This window comes from Sebastes fasciatus, chromosome 6 (assembly GCF_043250625.1).
Source record: "Sebastes fasciatus isolate fSebFas1 chromosome 6, fSebFas1.pri, whole genome shotgun sequence".
NCBI lineage: Eukaryota > Metazoa > Chordata > Actinopteri > Perciformes > Sebastidae > Sebastes > Sebastes fasciatus.
The window spans coordinates 4162993-4188129 of record NC_133800.1 but is presented as its reverse complement, the minus strand read 5'-3'; the positions used below and the strand labels follow the sequence as shown (position 1 = coordinate 4188129).

The following is a 25137-nucleotide window of genomic DNA, read 5'->3' as shown; positions in this document are numbered from 1 at the left end:
GCCCTGTTATTATGTTATTATCACCATTCATAACTGACTACAGAGACAGTGAACACACCACGGTGTGATGTCAGAACCTATTGAACTGTTGTATTTGGGCTGCGATGCTCACCTCCCTTTCACTTCTGCTGCAACAGCGGTAGGGCATTAAGTATTTATAAATGCTGGCTGCTGTCAGGCCACAGAACAGACACACACACACACACACACACACACACACACACACACACACACACACACACACACACCAACAATTATAGTGAGTTTTGCTGCCACTTGGTGTTAGAGGTGCAAATTACAGTTAACCAGTCCCACTACCATAAGCCCTGTTTCCACCACAGTACCTTTCCCCTCGGAACTAAGAACCTTTTGAGGAGCTCTAAATTAAGTTCCAGGGACATTTTATGGGACCTTTTTACACCTCTAGTACTTTCTGAAAGTGCTAGAGCTTTCAGGGTGGAGTTTGCAGGGATGAGCACCACTGCTTCAACTGGTGTACCGCTTCATTCATAAACAAGGAAGTACTCTGATATTGAATTTAGAACCATTCTAAGATGAGGGGAGGGCGTTTGTCTTTGTTTGATAACATTAAAGTAAAGTTAGGCTCTGCTGTTGGCCTCCCGACTCATTAAAAAAAAAAGACAGAGAGCAAAAAGAGAGAGAGATTGCGAGGGCGAGCGGTAACGTTAGAAGAGGTAGACAATGCGGTGGTGCCGTGAATGAGAGAAAGAAAAGTTCATATCTGATTTTTTCACAGCGGTTAAGTTCTTAAACACAAACAAATAACCATCAGTTAACCATTAGTTTAATTTTCCTCCGCTGCATTTCATTCATTACATCCAACGAGCATCAGTAAATATGCAGCAGTAAATATCGTTGCAGTGAGACAAAACCTAACGTTAATTTTTTCTATGGTTTTATGTTAAGAATTTAATATAATCTAATTTCTTTGCAGGTCTTTAGACCGCGGTGGAAATGCAGACAACAGTGGGCTGAAGGAACCTTTTAGTTCCTGGAAAATAAGTTCCAGGGATTAAAAGTCACTTTTGGTGGAAACCCGGCTTTCGTCTCCAGAGAATCTTGACTGACAGATATTCGCTTACATTGAACTGATAATAACATACGCTTGCTAATCTAACAAATGGTCCCCTAAAATATTACAATATTTTTTCCATATATATTTGAATGAAAAGGACACACACCCTATTGAGAGGAAGGAGCATTTTTGCTGTTTGAAGATCTCACAAAGTGTATTGTAGTTGGGGAGGTTAATGGAAAAGTGAAGAGGTTACTGTTATACACTCTGTCATCATATTTACAGTGTGAGTGAAAGAGTGTAAAACATAATGTATGAGGAAATGTGTGTATCAATAGCAATAGTCAAATTTCAGAAGGCCTCATTTGAGGCCTCATTCAGAAGGCCTCAAAGGCTCACTGGGTCTGAACATCACCAGGGAGCCACTGTTATTGTAATGAAGAAATAGGCTACACACTACACACTATGGAGGACGGAACCTGCCGAAATAAAAAATAAATGACTCGATAAATAAATAAATGTGTCATTAAATATAGCAAAAATGATATATTAAAAATAAATGTAGCCATTCATTAATTAATAAAATGTGACATAAATTGATATTTCTGTTTTAATTTGCTTCTTTATTTATTTATCTTTTATTATTTCCCTTATTTATTTACTCCTCAGTTTATTTTTGCATTTATTTATTTATTGTTGCATTTATTTATTAATTAATTTATTAATTTTGCTTTTATATTTGTTTTCAAATGAATGTATTTATTTATTTATGCACAATTTCCCCTCGTATTTCACCCCTTATTTATTTCCCCAAACTTATATATTTCTATATTCTTTTCTTAATACATTTCTTTTTACAATTCTTGAAATGCATTTCTTCTTTATGCATTTCTGCCTCATTATGCAAATGGCAGGTTCCGTCCTCCTTACCACACATGTAGCTAAAGCTGTATAGTTTTTCAGATTATGTAAAATTGTAGCACTCCCAACACATTACACTGTATTAGTCTTGAATATAGCCCACACTTCTCATGACGTCAGAGGGCTCTGATACCAACATCAAGTTAGCCACAATACAACGAAACACTAGGCAGCTATACCTTCAAAATAAAAGCACACATTGCCACTTGGCAATTTTGCAATCCACACCAACACACGTTTAATATCTGTATAATTTTCTTGTTTCTTTTCAAACTTGATGTTTGATGTAACTGATTTAACCAGTCTTCTACCTGAGGGCACAGCATACTCTACAGGCTGTAGCCTAAAAGACAGTGTTAATCAGTCCTTCATCACTCTGAATGGTAACTTATTTTTGTATTCACTTTTTGACACCTGATCCATCCAGTTATAGTTTTTTTTTTTTTTTTTCAATTGCAAACAAGTGTTTACCTATACTTGAGAAGCTTTTTCTAAAAACTCTTAAAGGGACTGTTTGTAAGATTCAGAAATGCTTGTTATTGTTAACAGCGACACCTGTGGCCGTTAAGTCAACGAAAGTCAGCGTCGGTCTCGCGCTTGCTCGCTCTAAATAGACATGAACGAGCATCGCTCAAAACAGCTAAAAGCACAATATCACTCTATATTTCAGCTGCTTGGCAGTAATGTTAGCTGACCAGACGAAGGTCTCTCCATGAATCAATGCTGATCCTAGTGTTGGCTTTTCCTGCCTCAGCCTCCCGACCGCGGCCGGAGGGAACAGGGGAGACACCGGAGTTTTGGTCGGAGATGATAACGTTTCTCGCTGCGGAGCCCCGTCACTTCACAAGACACGGGAAACCTCTGTTGGTCTGGAGGAGCTGCAGCAGTTATTTCTGCACAAACGTCCACTGTACATTCACTAGATATTCTCGGAGCTACGAAGTCTTCTGCAGTGTGGAGTGTGCGCGCATGCACGTGAGGTGGAGCGAGCTGTGAGTGAAGGCAGGCAGGCAGATGAGCAGAGGAGCAGAGTACAGCAGAGACTCCGGCCCTGGAGACCAAAGCTACGGTCTCCCCCGCGTCCTCCGACCGCGGCCAACACTGTTTAACAGACGGCCTTCACTAGATACAACTTTGCGGTTTTGGTGCTTCCGTGTAGTTTGTGTTGGAGTCTTGTCTGAACAGCGTAGCGACACGCGAGCAAATATACGAGCGCGCATGGGACGGCGACCCGGCTGATTTATACGTGTTACAAACAGTCCCTTTTTAACACAGCAACACAAATATGTCACAAAATTAGCCAAATCGTTTCCATAATTTTCTGTTCAAAACCACATTTTGTTCATTAAATACCAACTCTACATTTCAAAATGCAAAAAAGAAACATTCTCTACGTAAACTAACTCTATCAAAATGCAGCAAACCTGACTCAATATCAGTTCTGGTATGCTGTGTTCAAGCATTTGTAAATAAGACCAGAAAAATCTGTCATTTTGGTATTGGGTAAGGTTGTATGTAAATAAAATGTAAGCATTTTAGAAATGTGTTAATTGACTGCATATTGGACAAAAGGATGTTAGCGCTTGTAAAAAAAACCCGGTAAGAACGGCACACTTTCATGCCAGCCCTGTTCAGGTAGATGTGTGTCTGCTGCTCTGTTAAGTTCAGAACTGGTCCAGCTGTGAGAACACATCTGGAACTAGAACTTGCAGGAAACTAGATTGATGGATTTATAGTCAAACAGTGAAAGTAACCATTAAAATCCCCCATGTCAACTTCAGTATCATTTAGAAATCTGTAACAGTCTATAATCAGTCAAAATCATCCCAGGACTTATGTCACCTTGCATAAGCAGCTCCTTTCTTGTGGACTTTATTTTGAAAACAGGAAGTTGTATTTATTAGTACTTCGTGCGGATCTGACATCGATCGGGTTCATTTTATGAAAAGTGTTGCTGTGTACAATCAGCTTCAAGCTTTAACAGATCTGTCAGTCCAAATAACAAGTGAGTGTCTCGTAGACACAGGAGCTTCTCTGTAGTCGTTGGGCTGCTATCTGCTAACATGACTGAGCTCCGGCACCGTGGAGCCAAAGACAGCGATCCGACGCTACAGCAGCAGCCGTCAGAGGACAAGGTAACGTTAGTGAGACGGTCACATCATCCACCGCTAGCAAGCGATGCTAACGCCAGCTAGCTACTGGATCGTCCTCAGGCATTATCCTGTAGCTCGTGTAGCGACAGGAACAGTCATGTCACAATCTATTTAAATCCGTCATGTTGCTTTCCTCTGGGCACAGTCGTGTACTTTACAGAATAGCAGCTGTTATTAAAACAGCTGTTAAAAGCCTCTGAAATGCGCCACACTAAATACAAATCATCCGCCAAACTGCTCTCATTTTAGACGTGATTGGTTGATGCTGCTCAGCGTCTTCCTGGGTGGACTCTAACAGGAGAACCAAACACACAAGTTACAATGTTATCTAAATGAACTCTGCTGTCTTCATCGTTTATATGCCGAAGTATAGAGCATCTCTTCTTGTTTAGGAAAAACACTTTAGTTATACTTGATCAGATGTCTTTATTCTATGCTGAGCAGATTAATAGTGAATTGTGAACAATCTGGTTGATGTCTGGGGGAGATGTTCTGCAGCTAGTAGCCACATCACGTTACACGGTTTGATCTCTCACCAGGTCTACAGACGCGTTGAGAAATCCTTCAGTGAAACACTGGTGAAGACTGTCTCTGCTCTCAATCTGTTTTTAGTAGTAAGCTAAAGTCAACTGTTTACTGTTAGATCGTTTAATCATCCAGGGCTCTAAGACATGGTCCCTGTCAGTCTAACATTAGCTTAGCTGGTCTGGCTGCTACAACAATAACAACAACAGCTTCAGGCGTTCTGCTGTCTGGCAAGATGTCATAATCACAGGATCCTGTTGTCTTCAAACTGGAGGGGAAATAAAGGCATTATCTAATAGAAGAGTCGGAGCCAGCAGAGGGGCGTGGTGATGGATGTGGGGACATGTCTGTCTAGGACGAGAGGACATGATCATTGAAGAACAGCTAAAAGCAGATGGGAAAGTAGTCGAGGCTTTAGCCACATCCCTACAACAAACCACATAGGCCATATCAGGGGAATGGTAATATACTAGTGAGGTCACACAAAGTGCTATGATTTGTCTTTATGTGTTGTTTATTACTCTGTGTCTTTTGGCTGTGGTGTGTATTAGAGCAGTTCAGCAGTGAGTACTCCAAAGAAGCTGCCTGTTGTGGTACTAGTGTGGTGAGGTTATACAATCAGTTTAATTACTTTCCTCTATTAGGTATAGTACCATTTAGGTTATATTCCTACACTTCTAAAGAGGTGTTGACTGTCAAACTGATTTAATCAACTCATGTCTCTCTGTAATCATTGAAACAAAAGACACTGATGACATCATTTATATCTTCAATATGATCTGGTTTATTCAGTTTGTATCATCTACCAATGTAGAAAATCCATCCAGTATTTTTTTAGATTAATTTAACTCTATCTTTATTAATCTGTGAGGTAATCTAAAGCAGAATAGTAGAATCAATACCAGTATATAGCAGGATCTGGCCAGCTAAATCCTGTGTAAAGACAACACCCTGGCTTAAAAGAACGCCATGTTAGCTTGACACCGACCCACCCCTCCACCTAAGTACAAATGCTAGCAGCACTAGGATTTATTTAGTGTGGGTAAACTGGGCAAAATGCAAGTGCAGATGTTGAAACCATGGTAATTGTGTGCCACAAGTGTCCAACGTAGATGTGGAAATTCAGGCAAATAGTAAATTGCCATGTGCCTTAGGTCAGGAAGGACCACAAGCAATATCACACAACAATCGTCCACAAGATAAAGTGAATTACTGCAGGACATACAGCTGTTCTGGCACAGCAACATAGTGATCATACCAAGTAGAAGGTGGGGAATAAAAAATAGTAAAAAAGGTTAAATCAGTTCTGGCTATGCTATGACCTTTTTTTTTTATCTGGATCAGCTTTAGAAAAATGATGTTTGTTTATGAAATGAGGAGGACATTAGTTTAGTACTTTTCATGGCAGTTTGCATAAATAAGAGTAGAGTGAAATTCAGTTCACAGTTTTATGAATGAAGCAAACTGTGATCAAACTATACAAACATTAAGGATGCCTCGAGATTCATCTGCATCTGTTTGTGGATATCTGCTTGGTGCATCATCTGGTTTCTAATTATAGACATTGTGTGTTCTTTCAGGCGATGTCAGGAAGTCTCATTCTAAATGAGCATCTGAACACACGTGTGGTCTTTAGCTATTCAAAACATTTTAAAACAGTTGCTCTAAAATATTTGTGCCTAATGAACTCACAGCTGAGAAATCACAAACCTCCTCTTTTCTTTTTTGCTTTATTTCTGAGGGACCCACCCTCCTCTGGGTTTACTTGTCTACAAATCCCAGTAAAGACCTCGGAACATAAATGTGCTCATCCTTTCACAACATGCAGATTTAGCTTTTTTCTAATGAATTGGAGATAAACAAAACGGGAGACACTCGGTGTTGAAGCTGACCACCAGAAAGCACCGAAGGGGAGGAGTGTTTCTGTGAAATGAGCGCCTATTTTTAACTCGAGCATCCTGAGTGACGGATATTGTCTCCATAGTAACCAGCAGGCGGAGGATGGGGCTGTATGTGCATGTTTTCTTTGCCTGCTTCTGCATTCAGTTGGTGTGTTGAACTATCGACAGTGCATCTCGTAAGAGTGTTTCATGTAATTTGAAGAAGAATCAATGGATTTTTCCAAATCTTTGAAAATGTACAGTTTGGGCTTCTTTTAGCTGAGTTGATCCAGAGAGAAGGGACACTGTAATAAAGGTGGACACACACTGACTGTTGCTGCTGTTAAAATGTGATCCTCAGCCTCAACGTTAAATCTCTCTAAGGCAGGGGTGCTCAAACATTTTGTGGCCAGAGACCCCTTACCCCCCCCCCCTCACAATCAGAATAGCGATTCAGCATATGCTCACTACCATTTGTACCATTGTACCAGCACAATTTTATAATTTATAGCAAATCATTTCGTGGACCCCCTGGCATAATTCCACGAACCCCTGGGGGTCCCCGGACCCCGCTTTGAGAATCACTGCTTTAAAGAGCCACCTGAATCAGTATAGGAGGGTGTTATTGCCATGAAGGAAAGGTTTTCTTTATAATGAGAAACATTTCTAGCTTTATTGACGTCTTTCTTACGTTATAGCAGCATATTTTCCATGTAACTTTATTTTTCAACAATCATTGTGATTATTGATATATTGAATGGTTTTGGGTCTGTTTTTATGTGTCAGCCCTGTGATAGTCTGGCGACCTGTCCACGGTGTACCCTGCCTTTGCCCAATGTCAGCTGGGATCGACTCCAGTTGTTAGCACTGTTAGTTGTGAGCTGCCGGCTCAGCCGTCGCCATGTTGAGAGCCGTGCGGAGGCTATAAATATGCTCTGGATTTCATATTGAGCACCTTTAAAGAATTGGACAATGCCACTGCACCATCATACTTTAAAGCTGAGTGTAGAGTGCAGATTGAGTATGAGCTAGTAAAGGAATACAACAAAAACATAACTGGCATGGTGGAAGGTGAAAAGCAACAAAGGTATTTTATTAATATAGAAAATATCCAGCTGCAGTAATGTAGTAGTGTCTATTTGTTAAAGCGTTAGACTGAGTGGGTGTCACAGCAAGCCGACCTTCTGCTGTGTGAATGTGAGAGGAGAACTTGGAGCCTCATTTGGTCACCATCAACAGAGATCTGTGGAGGGGGGGGGGGAGGGGGGCAGACTGACCTGAAGAAACCTCTGTTTTCATCAGACGAGCCGTAACTGTGTGTAACTGTCACCGTCTGATGTCGTCCATCCCTTGATTGTTGTTACCATGGAGAGGCAGAGATCAGTGTGTTTTGAACAGGCCTCTGTCAGTGAACAGATGGTTGTGAGAAATCAACAATATGGATGGAGATGATTTGGCGCAGTGTTTAGCCTCCCACACATACCCCTGCACTGGCAGTCCTGCTGCTCTTTGCTTAATACTGTATGTCTACTCTGATATGATGAAGCTGCTGCTGTTTGGGCAACAATTACATATCAATATTTGTTTGAGTGCATAATCAGGGATCAGGTATACATAGTGTTGAAAGGACTTGGACTTGTTTTGACCAGCAGGGCATTAAAGGCATTACACATCTATGGTCCACCCAAACAGGTGTTTTGAATTATTTTAAATGCTATGAGGCTACAACCCGCTCTGCTCAAGCGAGCCATAGACCGGAGCCAACTTCCTGTATCTTGCAACTCCGGCTCCGCCTCTTAAGGTGGGCTCTTAAGGTGGACCAGCTTTTCTCCTTAAAGAGACGAGCCGCTCCTGTGTTTTTCTCAGCTTTTTAAATTAGTTATTAATATATATTTTAACCGTTTAACCGATAGCATTAATCGGTTAAAATGCTTAATGTAGGTTAATGGTTAAACGGTTCATTATTAACATCCCTAGTCCGTGGTGTCCGCAGCTGTCCACGTCCGTTCAGGAGTATAAACAAAGCTTTACGCCTCGTTTCCACAAAGTTTTATTTTGTGTCCGTAGAGTATACAGATTATTCCCCCTAGTGTTCAACACAAGGAAATGCATCTCTTTACGGAAGGATAGAAACATCAACGCAGATATGGAAGAGAAGTTACTGCATAAATATAAAAGTGTTTTTTATATCTATGAGTTGTCTGTCTGTTTTTCACCGTCCAGTCTAGACGAGTCATGTTTATTCACTTTTCTAAGAGAAAAGTTCGACGGCATATTTACACTGCTAAATATGCGCGTTGAACTTTTCACAGTTAATTTATTACAACGTACTCAAGGCAAATTACGGACGAGAAAAAAAAGGAAGGAGTTTCGCAAACACATCGGTGATCAAGGAGGTTCCTGTAGGAATGACTGAACTTCCGGTTGACTTACATATGCACACAGAGCTATGTGGAAAGAAGGCGTTAGCCTCAGCCTCTTGCACAGTACCATGTACGTAGCCATCAAGTGCATACTTGTGCAGGGTTCTTGTTTTAAAAGGAGTCAGCTGGAAACATTAAAAAGTTAGCTAGAGGCAGAGTTTTCCATTAAGAGTTTGTTGTTGATGTTGTAAACTACACATGCGCCCTGTGAGAATGGAAAGCTTGGTGGAGCAAATGGTGGGCAGAGCTTAGCCAACGGTCATTCTACTGTTTTGTTGTGCCTGTCAGAGAGGAACAGCTTACACTTTTATCACTCTTTGAGGTAAATAAAGTTTGGTGACCTCAAAAACCCCAGCGTAGCTTCACCCAACTTCAACCTGAGTGTGATCAGCCAGATCTGAAAACACCTGTGTGGCTTTACAGAGCCTTTACATTCTGACCAATCTGCTTCTATATAAGCCATTTTGTAAGGAAAAGTAGTTCAATTTACTATAAATGGGTGCATTAGTGCTATTGGCAGGGAAATGTAATTCAAATATATCTGTTACCATTTTAGGTACTTTTGGATACAGTCTATTATTAAAATTGGCGAAACTAATGGAAGTAAATTCAAGTTCAAATAGTAATCTATTATCATGTTTTTTCCCCCATTTTATTTAATAGTGTTTCAACGTTTAATAGGTTCATAGAGTTCCGTACTTACGCAACGTTGATGTACGCCAAGCTGGTGATTACAGCCCGATTGTAGACCAAGGAAATATTGATGAAAGTACTTTGATAAGATGTCTATAGTGTAAGATTACTGCTCACATTGTAAACTGATATGGTCTAACTGACTTTGCATTTTAATGTTTATAGAATCAATGTAGGCCTGGCTGCTTCTTTTTGCATTCATTCTCATCTCTACTTCTGTAGTGACACTGTTTGACTCCATTATGATGTCATGATTAATTACTGTATACAGCTCAGAAAGTCAGATGACAGTTGGTTCCGGATGAAGTTTTAGTTAAACAATGAAAATTGTGTTTTGAGGAAATTTCTCAGCTGACATTTTTTCTGTGGGGAGCTGTTTTTTGCTATAAAGCGCCAGGGGAAATGGTGTAAGATGAGTTGTGTGTTTGTGCTCTGAAGAGCAAAAAATAGCAAGTTCCCTCTAACCTAGATACCATATCATGTGTTTTAGTTTGAGAGAGGCCATCCCTCTGGAAGTCGTCCTGTAAAGAGTATTTACCTCTAGTTTGACTGCATTCATTTATCTGCACAGGCCCTCTGTTGCTGGAAATATGTAAATGCAGTCATATATCATATTATTGGATAATTGCCAAAAGAAAAAAACATAAAACATTTGGGGACAGTTGAGAGATATTCTTAAACTGCTACATTCAACCTGAATCTAAAGCCCCTTTTTGACCGCAGGAACTTTCGCCTGCGTCGCTTGCGTCGGCCGCGTCACGTGGCACTATATTCATTTATGGAGCACTCCAAGTCACTGCATGTTCCACATCAATGTGCTGCACATATTTCAAAATAAAAGCCTTGTGTTAACAAATTAAGGAATTCTGTCCATATAAAAAAATGCTTGAGGGCTTTTATTTTGAAATGAAAGCAGGAAATTTTGATATAAATTTTGAAATAAGTCTTTACTTTTTTTCATCTCTGTAACATTTTCTACAGATAGAGACATCGAAACTATAGTAATCTTGCTGATATGATGTCAATATACAGTCAATAGATCACTTTCACTGTCTGTTGCTGTGAACCACGCGGCTCGCGTCAAAAATAGGTGAGACCTTGAATCTCTAGAAGAGACGCGGCTGAGACGTGTATGAGACGTGCGTCTCATGCAGGCAGTGTGGCTGCTCTAACCTGTTAACACGGACGCCGAAATAAAAAACAACAGGTAACGCAGCCGCCACGCGCTCCTGACGTTCCCAGTGTGGACGAGGCTTGAAAAGCCACTTATGTTTCTTGGGATTCTGTGGTTGCATCTGTTTTCCTATCGTTACAGCACCATATCTTAGCTGAATGTCAGTGTCTTATTTTTCCTCTGTCTGTTTTTTTGTCAGGGTTCAGACAGCGAGCAGAAGGTGGAAAAAGATGGGGCGTCAGATGGCGAGGCCAAGGCGGACTCAGGGATGCCAGAGGTGCCAGTCCCCGCTGATGACACCCCCGAGGTTCTTAACAAGGCCCTGTCTGGACTCTCCTCAAGGTACCATCACCGTTATTGCTGAGTCTTGTCTGCAGTAATGAAAAATGTCTTTACAGTATTTGAAAATATGACTGTGAAGCAGGGTGTTGAGCATGCTCAGTCAGCTTTCCCTGAATAGATGATGGCCAGCATAGAATATAAAAATAGTTATGGACGTTACACACCTTTTATCTAAGGAACCACTCTGTATTCTGTATTCTGAGTTGTTCGTGAGTCACTACATTGTTTTGTACAGAGCTACCAATCTAAACAAGAGGCCCCTGGTTTTTCTTTGAACAGCAGATGTGAATCACTGAACTCTTGAACCTGTATAGAGCGGCAGTGTCCCTCCCCTTCCAGTAGAGCCCCATGGGACTTATTTCGGGAAAAATATGAACAGTAGTTAAAGTGTCAGTAGGCAGTATATTTTTGGCATCATTGGGCAAAAATTCCATAATAACTTTTCAGCATATTGTAATTCAAGTGTTCTGAGAGAAAACTAGACTTCTGCACCTCCTCATGGCTCTGTTTTCAGGCAAAATCTAGCCCCTGATGGGAGACTTTTCAGAAATTTCAAAAATGTTGGGCACCCTGGACTTGAGGAAGGTGAGCTAATAAATGCTACATTGTGCTCAATAGACTAATTCCATTAGTTCCTAAAGGGCAAAACCTTTGGCCCTACTTTAGTAGGGGTCAAGCGGTGAGCTTGGATATGTGAGCCATGCTCACTTTTGCCTTGTTGAACCTGTTTGAATTGCGCCATGAATCATACGTTTCAAACTGTTGAAGTATCAGACTGTGAAGATACGTAATTAGAAAAGACTACACAACCAAAAATCGCGTAAGTGACGTCTCTCTCTCTGACGCTACGATGCCTGTGTGTTTCGTACTGGGATGTACTCGCACCAGCAACAGGTCTCGCTCGTTCTTTCGCTTCCCGGCCGATAAAAAGACCAGGAGCCGCTGGATAAAACACATCGGATATTAAGATATTGTTTCATTTGAGCGTGGAACATCGCTAAGTTAGCTAGCTAGCTAGCTAGCTAGCTAGCTAGCGTTGGTGACGTATGTTGTGCGAGACGAGAGATGTAGTTCACTGAGCGGTTTCACACAAAACGAAATGATACCACGACAAACCTACGACAAACTGAGACTTTCCTAACTTGCAAAATGATCTTTTAATTGACAAACATCATATGTGTGATTCATGGCGCAATTCAAACGGGATCAAAAAATGATTTGTCCCCCACCGTTGACTACTGGACATATTTCTTCCGAAATAAGGTCCCATTGGGGACACCGGAAGTGGATGGACTTCGCCTCTCTATTCCTGGCAGCAACATTATGATATCAAACTTGGGATGTCCCTGTATGAGATGAGACACAGTTGCACTGTTGTTTTAACACGATGCAATATGGATAGTTAACAGTCACCACACAGATAAGGGATAATATACACACGTAGGCAAAATTCTTGGTACCCTTCCGTTAAAGAGAGAAAAACCAACAATGGTCACTGAAATAACTTGAAACTGACAAAAGTAATAATAAATAAAAATTCACTGAAAATTAACTAATGAAAATCAGATATTGTTTTTGAATTGTGGTTCAACAGAATCATTTTAAAAAACAAACTAATGAAACTGGCCTGGACAAAAATGATGGTAACATTAACTTAATATTTTGTTGCACAACCTTTTGAGGCAATCACTGCAAACAAGTGATTTCTGTAACTCTCAATGAGACTTCTGCACCTGTTGACAGGTATGTTGGCCCACTCCTCTTGAGCAAACTGCTCCAGCTGTCTCAGGTTTGAAGGGTGCCTTCTCCAGACTGCATGTTTCAGCTCCTTCCACAGATGTTCAATAGGATTTAGATCAGGGCTCATAGAAGGCCACTTCAGAATAGTCCAATGTTTTGTTCTTAGCCATTCTTGGGTGTTTTTAGCTGTGTTTTGGGTCATTATCCTGTTTGAGGACCCATGACCTGCAACTGAGACCAAGCTTTCTGACACTGGGCAGCACATTTTGCTCCAGAATGCCTTGATAGTCTTGAGATTTCATTGCACCCTGCACAGATTCAAGACACCCTGTGCCAGATGCAACAAAGCATAACATAACCGAGCCTCCTCCATGTTTCACATTAGGTACAGTGTTCTTTTCTTTGGATGCTTCATCTCTTCGTCTGTGAACATAGAGCTGATGTGACTTGCCAAAAAGCTCCAGTTTTGTCTCATCTGTCCAAAGGACATTCTCCCAGAAGCTTTGTGGCTTGTCATTATGCATTTTGGCAAATTCCAGTCTTGCTTTTTTATGATTTGCGTCCTCCTCGGTTGTCTTCCATTAAGTCCACTTTGGCTCAAACAGTGACGGATGGTGCAATCTGACACTGATGTACCTTGACCTTGGAGTTCACCTCTAATCTCTTTGGAAGTTGTTCTGGGCTCTTTGGTTACCATTCGTATTATCCGTCTCTTCAATTTGTCATCAATTTTCCTCTTGCGGCCACGTCCAGGGAGGTTGGCTACAGTCCCATGGACCTTAAACTTCTGAATAATATGTGCAGCTGTAGTCACAGGAACATCAAGCTGCTTGGAGATGGTCTTATAGCCTTTACCTTTAACATGAAGGTCTATAATTGTCCTTCTAACCTCCCGAGACAACTCTCTCCTTAGCTTTCTGTGGTCCATGTTCAGTGTGGTACACGCCATGATACCAAACAGCACAGTGACTACTTTTCACCCTTTAAATAGGCAGACTGACTGATTACAAGTTTGAAGATACCTGTGATGCTAATTACAGGACACACCTTAGTTTAACATGTCCCTATGGTCACATTATTTTACATCTTTTCTAGGGCTACCATCATTTTTGTCCAGGCCAGTTTCATTAGTTTGTTTTTTAAAATGATTCTGTTGAACCACAATTCAAAAACAATGTCTGATTTTCATTAGTTCATTTTCAGTGAATTTTTATTTATTATTACTTTTGTCAGTTTCAAGTTATTTCAGTGACCATTGTGGGTTTTTCTTTCTTTAATGGAAGGGTACCAACAATTTTGCCTACGTGTGTACATCAAGGCGTCTTGAAGGATCAAACAATGAAACTCTGCTTGAGGTATCCTGTCATGCAATTTTAATGCACACCTGCCACCTTACATCACGATATCTGTGCCCATTGTCTCACACAAGACAGCAGGATCTTTTAATGTTTTTCAGTCTTCTACTGTTAAATTAAATAGCCAAATGGTTATGTGTATTAACCTGTTTAGTTCAGTTCTAAAAGGACTTTGAAAGGCAAACTGAAAGTGTGGGTGTGTTTTCCTTCAGATGGAAGAACTGGTGGGTCCGGGGTATCCTCACACTGGCCATGATCTCCTTCTTCTTCTTCATCATCTACCTGGGCCCCATGGTGCTTATGATGATTGTGAGTACAAAGAATGCGTGTTGGTGTTTGTGCAAAAGCTCGCACACCTCTTGGGGCGCTTTCACAAGCCACAGTCCGTTTGGCTAGTCCGAATCAAGAGTGAAAGTGATACTTTTGGTTAGTTTTGTATTTAGTCTGGTTCAGTGTCACAGTGCATGAATTAAAGCGGACCAAATAAATGAAAAATAATAAGTTGCTGAGGGGCGTGTACAGAGCGAATTTATCTTTTTCGTCTTTCTAGCTGCCACTTTTTAATCGTGGACTTTGATAGTTTTTTCATGTTGACTTGGCACTGATCTACTGTACGCACAAATCACTTCTCCAGTTTATCTCCAATGACTTTATAAACATCACTATTTTTGTGGACTTTATTTAGCGTATTCTGTGTGTTGTCGTCGACCCAGATGTCAAGCGAACATCAGCTGTCAGTCCTCTCCCGCTCGTTTGCTTGTGTCCATCTCAACAAATGCCCATAAAAGGCAGCCTGCCATTTGGTTTGCTTGGAAATGGTCCGAGACCACCTCGCCTCGGGCCGGTTGTTTTGGTCCGCACCAGAGTACGATTGCTGTGTTTACAACTGCCCAAACAAACCGCACCAGGGGTTGATTAAAGCCGACTAAATATTTGCTTGTGAAAGCGCCCCTAAGTTACCTCACAGAGAGTCTGTTGCTTCAGTAGAGTGAAAGCGGTGACAAAAAGTGTAAAACATAACGAGTAACAAATATAATGAGCCATGGCCTCAGGAATTTACTATGGCTGTCAATCAATTAAATATTAATTATTTAATTGAATATTTAATGGCATGACTGTCCATAGTTAATCGCAAATTAATCACACATTTTTTATCTGTTCAAAATGTACCTTAAAGGGAGATTTGTCAAGTATTTAATACTCTTATCAACATGGGAGTGGGCAAATATGCTGCTTTATGCAAATATATGTATATATATATATTATTGGAAATCAATTAATAACACAAGACACTGACAAATATTGCCCAGAAACCCTCACAGGTACTGCATTTAGCATAACAAATGTGCTCAAATCATAACTGCAGCCCAACAGGCTACAACAGCTGTCAGTGTGCTGACTTGACTATGACTTGACCCAAACTGCATGTGATTATCATAAAGTGGGCATGTCTGTCAAGGGGAGACTCGTGGGTACCCATAGAACCCATTTACATTCACATATCTTGAGGTCAGAGGTCAAGGGACCTCTTTGTAAAAGACCATGCCGGTTTTTCCTCACCAAAATTTAGCGTATGTTTGGAGCGTTATTTAGCCTCCTTCACAACAAGCTAGCATGACATGATTAGATTACCAGTGGATTCTTCAGGTTTTTCTAGTTTCATATGATGCCAGTATCTGTTAAACTGAACCCGCTACAAACTAAAAGTTGGAAGTTGTGTTTAATGCATTAAAGAAATTAGTGGTGTTAAAACGAATTTGCGTTAACGCGTTATTATCGCGTTAACTTTGACCTAGCCTTAGGCACGGTTCATTTTCTCAATGAGTTGTACAGTGTATCAGGGTTCATACAGTAATTTCTCTCTGCAGCACGTTCAGTTGAACTTAAGCACACTGATGAAAAACGTAATCTCCTGGATAAATGCTGATCCAGGCTCTTTAATAGCACGCAGGATCGGCGCTCCTGTCATGTGGGAATTCCCTTAAAAATAGGCCTGTCAGCCATTTTGTGTCACTAGGACACCAGGACGTAGGACATATTCACACACACACACACAGTTGTGATGCTCCAGTAGTTCGGTCCCTGGTGACGCCTGGTGTTTCTCCGTGCAGGTCCTCTGTGTTCAGATCAAGTGCTTCCAGGAAATCATCACCATCGGCTACAGCGTGTACCACTCCTACCACCTGCCCTGGTTCAGGACGTTGAGCTGGTGAGGAACGCACGCAAACACAACCGCACACTTTTATCGCACATTTTTATAGAGGTGTTGTGAACGCGGCAAATATCCTCGCTTGCTTCTTTCTTATTGTGTTGTCTGGTGTTTTATTTTGTTGCAGACTTCCTGAGGTTTGTTTTCTGACCTGATTACGTTTTGAGTAGATTGTAGATTGTTAAGCCAATCAGTGGATCATCAGAGCTGTTTGATTTGATTAGCAATAGCGGTGTACAGTATAGTGTGATAGATAGCAGAGTCCTGACATTCACTATGCCATGTGCCTGAAAAATCTAAACTGCATCCCACGTCCAGTTAGTCATTTGGACCGGCAAAACATTCGGCCTTCTAATTTTTGTCATGCAGGGAAGTGAGTCAGCGAGCGGAGTTTACTCGCATGAGCTCACTGGTTTTTCTGCAGGCATACTGAATGCAGAGTCTGATGTAGCTGCTGTCATAAAGCCGTGAGACGTGTACATGTGCTCCACCACCCCCACAGGTACTTCCTGCTGTGTGTGAACTACTTCTTCTACGGTGAGACCGTGACAGACTACTTCTTCACGCTGGTGCAAAGAGAGGAGCCGCTTCGCATCCTCAGCAAATACCACCGCTTTATCTCCTTTGCCCTCTACCTCACAGGTACTAACACAGTAGAGACCCCAGCTGCAAATAAAGCCTGTAATAATGTCTGACCTTGTCGGTGTGTTGGAGAGAATAACTTCCTGCAATGTGGACTGAGTTCTCTTTTCATTTTGTAGTTGTGTCACAGAATCACGCCAGTGGGCCACAAAAACATTGATTCATCCAGGTCATTCAATATTGGCTTGTGTCATGTCCGTTATACCAAAGAGTATAGAAGCAAAGAGACGAAGCTCTGGTGCTTTTTTGACAACAGCTGTTAGATGGCGCTGCGGTAGCCCTGCCGCCATTTTGGACCTATAACGTGGGGTACCAAAAAACCTCTTACCACTATTACCAAACAAAATTAGCCACACATAGGTTTTCTACTGATTACTTTCTACTAGAAACTTTGATTGTGGCCTAATGCAAAGATGCCGCAGGGTGACCTAGTAGTTAGTGAATGTGCTCAGGACCAAAGGCATTTCCATTTTATCAAATGAAATGATTAATCTTAAGGGTGAGAGAGAAGAGGTGCTGTTTCACACAGCAAAGGCCATATATTTAATAAGAGAGGTTAGTGTTTAGACTGTCATCTGCTGGTTAAATTGATCACAAAGGACAAGATGGCATCAGGATCTCGTAGGCTTGTGGAACATCAAGCTTGATAACTTTGTATGCATTAGGTTAGACATGCAAACTGGAAGAAGTCCCACTTCCTGTACTTGCAGGTTGTCCGTTAGTAATTCAGTTCCACTGCAGCTGCTGGCTGATGCCAAACAGGATGTGGTGAGGAAGGAAGCACCCTGAATGTTTCTGCTTCTTGTCTACTAGACTCAAGGTGAAACTGAATGACCCGGCTTTCTCACATCTCCGAGCAGAGAGGCTTTGAAGATTATAGTGTCATACCTCGAAGTGCCAGAAAATGCTCAAATGTGGAGCGTTTTGGCAGGACTTATTTTTCAGATACTGTAGATGTTGCATCTGACCTGGAAAGGAGTAAATGTCAATGTAAAACCTTTAAGCAACCAGCTACCTAGGGTCTACAGTATGACTTCCTTTCTCCCAGTAAAAGCAATTTGTGTCTCACACATTCTCTGCTTTGCGACATCCTCTCATCACCTCAGTCTTGAAAAAACAGTATAAAAAGCTCCAACATTCCTCACCTACTCATACCAGTGCACATTACCTCCGGGCTTTGTCTGAAATAGGTCAAGCTAAATTTAGTTGAGTTTGACCAAAGATGACCGGGGACTCTGACTTAATTAATCTCCCTCTTCTTTCAGGCGCTGCAGCCCCTCCATTATGTCCCTGTTAAGTAAATTCACACGGTGTTTTGTCATGTTGTTGCAGGTTTCTGCATGTTTGTGCTAAGTTTGGTGAAAAAGCACTACCGCCTACAGTTCTACATGGTAAGTGGCACCCTGCCTCCTCCTGGCCTCCAGCCTCCAGCCTCCAGCCTCCAGGCTACTGGGTTATTGATGAGGATAGCTAAAACACAGGCCCTCGAGTGTATGGAGAAGTGGGCCAGCGATTGCTCTAATGGAAATGTCTGGCAGACAGTCATTCCAACTGTCTTCAGTTGGTTGTGTTAACCAGATAATTTGCTACAGGGGAATTGTTGCTTGGTAACTCAAAGGGCATCCAATCCATAGATATAAAATAGTAGATGCGAAATTACGTCATAACTAATAGGATAACTGTACGCCATCTTACCCGGGCATTGTTTACAATCACCACTTATGGACAGCAACTCAGCTGTTCAGCACCTAATCGCCTCACTAGAAGGACCAAAGAGACCAGGGAGGCTGGCATCACTTCACACACGTTAGTATAGAGTAGATGAGAGATTTATTTTTTTACTTATGGGTCAACTAAAACTACAAAAAGTTAGTGAACTATGTAACCTTACCGTTAGTTACAGTACAAAGCAACGGACCAGCTGAGTTCTAAGTCAAAGGCCCCCTGTTCAGACCTGGCATTAACATGTGTCCTGAGTGATCCGAACACAAGTGGGCAGCTTTAAGTGCGTCTGTTCACACCTGGCATTAGAGTGCGTCTCCAGTGGCCACTTGTGATCCGATCTCACTTCCCCGCTCTATATGCAAATAAACACGTAATAAACACATGGCTAATACAGCAGCCGTTGTGATGTAATCTAACAGGAATGTCAGTAATAATATCCTACATATTCGTGGAATCGGGTACATTTTATTAACATAAAAATAAAAGGTTATTAGGCGGTCCACCCCGGAGACCACCGTGCACCGCCGGCACCGCTGCCTTTGCCAGGCAACAGAGGGGGTACAGAGAACCAGAGAAGAGAGAGAGAGAGAGAGAGAGCGGGCGTGTGGCAGCTCCATGCAAAGCAGCGGAACAAAAACACCATCACATCACCGACAGTATGATAATGAAGCACTTCGGGTGCCTAGTCTGTATATACTGTATGTAGCCTATAGATAAGATATACTTTAATAAAATACAGTTGTACCGACAGAATACAGTAGAGCACAGAAGCCGTTTCCATGCTGCGAGGCAGACAAGCCCTCGCGTCTGCCTGTCTATTCAAAGACCACCTTTTCAAGTGGACTTGGGCACGGTCTGTACGGTAGGGAGCGTTCACACTAATCTAACAAACTGGACTTTGGGGACAAGTGTTCAGGTAGTTTTACAGCTACAATAACATTGACACCCGTCAGTTGAGTATGCCCACAATATTTGACTGTAAGTGAGGAGTGCAGCTAGTTCTTAATGTTCAGAGGAGGAGACCATGCCTCCACCCACATTTTGTAATCTCATTGTGGATTTAATGAAGCTATTATTTGGTCACGCTTTAGCCAAAACTCATCTCTGTGCAGTCAGTGTTCACTGTGGGTGGTGTATCACCAGCAAATCACTTGTTCTTACTATATGTCCAGTCTGTCAATAAATATTGAGAATAAAGACTTACAGTCGTGAGGAGTTAGGGTTTAATTAAAACGCATCCTAGTGTAAACATACTCAGCTAATCTTGTTGTATTGTCTCCACAGTTTGGATGGACCCATGTGACTCTGCTGATTGTGGTGACTCAGTCTCACCTTATCATTCACAACCTGTTTGAGGGGATGATCTGGTCAGTAAACAGTCCTTTATTTCCTTTACATAGGCTGTATATTCAAGCAGTAAAATGTCTTCTCCTCTCTGATGTCTACTCCAGAAGTAAAAATTATGTCGAAATCCAATTATGTTCATTTTCTATGTTGACTTGTACGAGAATTAGCTCGTAAAATTAATGTATTTTTCAAATTGCCTGACCACACGTCTTGTTTCATAACACATTTTTTCACTCAGTCTCATATATGAGTCTCATGCGAACTCTTCTCATCTGAACAGGTTCATTGTGCCGATTTCCTGTGTGATCTGTAATGACATTATGGCCTACATGTTTGGTTTCTTCTTCGGCCGCACCCCTCTCATCAAGGTTGGTTGTACCACTGTTATTCGTAGCTTTAGAAACTATTAATGCAAGCACCAGTTATCCAGTGTTTGAAGATCGTTAAGTTCATATTTGAAGATTATTCTCTCCTCCAGTTTTTGGTTGTAATGCCAGGGTAGGTCAAACATAATCAGTGTTTAAGAGGTCTGGGTATTGACTTCTGTCATGGACACATTAACAGTATTGTGTGTGGTACATGTTGGTATATTAACCTGTTATCCACAACTTGACCGTGTCCTCTTCAGCTGTCACCTAAGAAGACATGGGAGGGATTCATCGGTGGATTGTTCGCCACCATTGTGTTTGGCATCATGGTAAGATGTTGTTTTTTTTATCTCATGCCTCTATAGACAATTCTGCATTTGATGTGTGTTGATCCCCACCATAGCGTTGACATGTTTTGAGGAAGTTTGAGAGGTATAGGTGTTATAGGCTGTTTACAAAGTTATTGTTCAAAGCAGCACTATTTTGTTCACTAGCCGCCGGTCCTCCCTCCGGGCACCAGTGTTATACCTGGAGATGTCGGACTGATGCCCTATGACCTAGGTATCAGACAGGTTTCTATGTTCTACATAATAGTGTTGTCAGAAATATTGATTTTTCGATACACACACATATTAAAATATGACAAAACAACAGGCTTAGATATAAGTCTGTGTAACCATTAAAAGCTAAGGTAGGTAAGGTATTTCCATCTCTCCTGAGTTATTAAGAGATATTCATTTCCCTCAAGATCTCTAACAACTATTTAGGTAGTGATGATCTGTTTTTTCATTGAGGTGTGCAACATAAAAATGAAGCATTCATGTAATCTCTGAGTTATAATAAACGTGAACTAAAACGCTGTCGATTTAAACTATTCTACTTCTGGCAGCAGTGTTGCTGCTTTTCTTCCTCTTCAGTCTGTCAACATTTGAGTGAAATAAGAGCCAGCAGGCCGGTGATGTGACTGCAGAGTAACTGAAGCTTGTTCTCCTCCCAGCTCTCCTATGTGATGGCCGGCTACCGCTACTTTGTGTGCCCGGTGGAATTCAACAACGACTCCAATAGTTTCCAGGTGGACTGTGAGCCGCCGGAGCTTTTCCAGCTCCAGGACTACACCCTGCCCAGCGTCCTGGAGTCTTTCACGGGATGGGTGAGACTCACCTGCACTCCTCCTGCTCTCTCTCTCTCTATCATCTTTTTTGGCTTTACTGTGTCTCTCTTTGCATTACGGCTCCACAAGTCACATACGGACTAATGTGAACATGAAAGAATGAAATAAGTATTATTGCAAAAGCCACTATGTGTTGCCAATATGTCTTAAGAGGAGTCCAAGATTTTCATAGCATAGTGTATTTGTGCAGCATCCTGTCCAACATTTCGGAGGTGGACAATGCCTAACTGATATAATAAAGAAAAAAAATATATATATTTATATACACCTTAAATGGAGATTTGTCAAGTATTTAACCCTTTTATCAACATGGGAGTGGGAAAATATGCTGCTTTATGCAAATGTATGTATATATTTATTATTGGAAATCAATTAACAACACAAAACAATGACAAATATTGTCCAGAAACCCTCACAAGTACTGCATATAGCATAAAACAATATGCTCAAATCATAACATGGCAAACTGCAGCCCAACAGGCAACAACAGCTGTCAGTGTGTCAGTGTGCTGACTTGACTATGACTTGCCCCCAAACTGCATGTGATTATCATAAAGGGGGCATGTCTGTAAAGGGGAGACTCGTGGGTACCCATAGAACCCATTTTCATTCACATATCTGGAGGTCAAAGGTCAAGGGACCCATTTTGAAAATGCCCATGCCAGTTTTTCCTCGTCACAATTTAGCGCAAGTTTGGAGCGTTATTTAGCCTCCTTCGCGACAAGCTAATATGACATGGTTGGTACCAATGGATTACTTAGGTTTACTAGTTTCATATGATGCCAGTATCGTCACTCTAGCTTTACAACTGAGCTGTTACAACCTAAAAATTGCATGTTCCGTTAATGCATTAAAGAAATTATTGGCGTTAAAACATATTTGAGCTAACACGTTATTATCGCTTTAACTTTGACGGCCCTAGTCCGTTATTGGGCAGGCTCACATTGAAATGCTGGTTGAATGTTGATAACTGCTCGTATTTGTTTTGGTCTTAACACTCCCTTCTTGTTTCCACAGACCTCAGTGCGTCTCTATCCGTTCCAGATCCACAGCATCGCCCTCTCCTCATTCGCCTCCATCATGGGACCTTTCGGTGGCTTCTTTGCCAGCGGCTTCAAAAGAGCCTTCAAGATCAAGGTGGGGATGACGGACGCCTGTATTCGCTTGCATCCGTTGATGTCTGTGGACTTTGCTCTGTTTTTTTATAATGTTCAGAGGAGCAGTCCAAGCACACGTACTGTCCTTTGTTCTTTCAGGATTTTGCCAACACTATCCCGGGTCACGGTGGCATCATGGACAGATTCGACTGCCAGTACCTCATGGCGACATTTGTTAATGTCTACATCGCTAGCTTCATCAGGTAAACACACGTCTATATGAAATGATGACACTTGAATATGTTAATATGTTGAATATGTTAATTAGCAGTTTACAATAGTAAGAGTGGCAGATTTTATCATCAAAGTTAGCAGCCATTTCTTAAACAATGGGTCCTTGATTTCAGATGAGTAGACGACAGCAGCTTCTCATTTCTTGCCGACTACCGTTGTTTTTCGTTTGAAATCACAACTGTCGGTGGCACATTTTACCAGCTAGCTTTCTAAATACCATCAACTCAGTGAGTTAACACCGTCTCTTGTCGAGTTTTTAATGTCTCCAGCCGACGTATATGAAAATGAGTTCCCTGCAGGGGCTGTTAAATATGCATCTGAGGGCTACATACATGACATGCTCAACCAGTGCAATGTATTGATGCAGCTAAAGCTTACAGGTCCCAGGTATTGCAGGGTAGTTAGCCTCAGTATTACAGTATTTCATTTTAAGGAAAAACTTACAATCAGCCTGTTTGTTCTTACATAACCCTATTTGATGCTTACTATAAAAAAACAAGAGTGTGGATACGACAATTATTTACTAGGGCCGTCAAAGTTAATGCGATAATAACACGTAAGTGCAAATTTGTTTTAACGCCACTAATTTCTTTCACGCTTTAACACAACTTGAAATTTTTAGGTTGTAGGGGGCTCAGTTTTAAAGCTAGAGTGAAGATACTGGCATCCTATGAAACTAGAAAACCTAAGGAATCCATTGTAATGCCTATTTCTCGCATTAAATGTTTCACAAACATCTTGTAGTGTATTGTACTTTCTTATTTTACAGCTAAACAGTACACTACAAGATGTTTCTGAAAACATTGTATGCGAGAAATAGGCATTACAGTAACAGAATATTGATTCATATTTGATCAGCGCTGCCTAGTTTGACCGTTTGATCGGAGTTTGTGAGTGATTGACAGCTGCCTCGGACCAAGGAGTCTAACACACACGCGAGTCAGAGGGTGCAAGGAAAACCAAGTGGCGCAATGAAAGTGAGGGCTGCCGTAAAGTTGTATCGGAGTACGAGTACATGAGCACAGTATTGGTGCATCCCTACTGAAAACAGCCATGAGGAGGAGCAGAAGTCTAGTTTTCTCTCAGAACACTTGAAGTTCAATATGCTGAAAAGTTATTATGGAATTTTTACCCGATGATGCCAAAAATATTCTGCCAACTGTCACTTTAATAAAAGGTCAGTTCTGTTGAGTTCATTTTGGATTGAGGATGTACGATTATCTTCTCCCTCCTCTCAGGGGCCCCAACCCCAGCAAGGTGATCGTGCAGCTCCTGGCCCTCCGTGCCGATCAGCAGATCCACATCTTCAACTCCCTGAAGGCTCACCTGACAGAGAAGGGCCTGCTGCCAGCGCTGGAGGAGGCCGCCGCCTAGAGCCACCCGGCACCCGCACCGGCTCGCCCTAAGAGGGAGACCATAGAGGAGGGCAGCACCCGAGGGGCCCCGTGCAGCCCCCCGGAGCTCTGGGAGACTGGCAGTGCTTTGTGTGAGCCAAAACACATCAGAGAAAAAAAAAAAAACTACAGCCTTGGGTCATTCCATGTCATTTGGGTATGAGAGACAGGTGTGTCTGTGAATCATGTTTCAGTGTTTTCAGGTTGAGTTAGTGATTTACTGTACTGTTACACATTTTCCATTAGCCAACTTGTATCTATTCACACTGTCGAACAAAGTGTTGGTCAGCTGTACATTTCTACCTGCACACAGGATATCCTCTATATACCTATTAATGTGTGTTAATATTTTTATTGTACTTTTGTTTTTAGTTTTAATGCACTGCTCTCAACCCTCACTGTATCGTTACCCCAGCTGCACCCCCCTTTCCCCAAATTTAATTTTTCTTTGTTGTGATTGTTTCTATTTATACATAGATGGTTTTTATATTTGGTATGTTCTATTATATCTTAATGTTGTGTCTGTTTTATTCAGACTGAATTCACCTTTGCCATCTGTCACATGCATTTTACGTGTGTGTGTGTGTGTGTCTTTTTCCTGTGTTCTTGCTGCCATTTTTTTCATTAAAAAAAACAAAAGCCGCCAAA

The 25137-nt window shown here is 41.5% G+C and overlaps 1 protein-coding gene across 1 annotated transcript; it reads left to right on the top strand.

Moving 5' to 3' along the window:
* The first annotated feature begins 3859 nt into the window (after window positions 1-3859).
* On the top strand, window positions 3860-25137 carry cds2 (CDP-diacylglycerol synthase (phosphatidate cytidylyltransferase) 2). The gene is made up of 13 exons (XM_074637228.1): window positions 3860-4092; window positions 11005-11147; window positions 14455-14551; window positions 16354-16451; window positions 16954-17093; window positions 18426-18484; window positions 20103-20185; window positions 20446-20533; window positions 20794-20862; window positions 21531-21683; window positions 22722-22841; window positions 22961-23064; window positions 24334-25137. The coding sequence occupies exons 1-13, from the start codon at window positions 4021-4023 to the stop codon at window positions 24467-24469; spliced, it is 1362 nt and encodes a 453-aa protein (XP_074493329.1). The 5' UTR covers window positions 3860-4020; the 3' UTR covers window positions 24470-25137.

What these genes read in the sequence shown, in the direction of transcription:
- cds2 (XM_074637228.1), top strand. Translation starts at nt 4,021, where the DNA reads ATGACTGAGCTCCGGCACCGTGGAGCCAAAGACAGCGATCCGACGCTA. An exon ending in TGGAGTCTTTCACGGGATGG is followed by an intron (nt 21,684 to 22,721) that starts GTGAGACTCACC and finishes TTGTTTCCACAG; the next exon opens with ACCTCAGTGCGTCTCTATCC. An exon ending in AAAGAGCCTTCAAGATCAAG is followed by an intron (nt 22,842 to 22,960) that starts GTGGGGATGACG and finishes TTGTTCTTTCAG; the next exon opens with GATTTTGCCAACACTATCCC.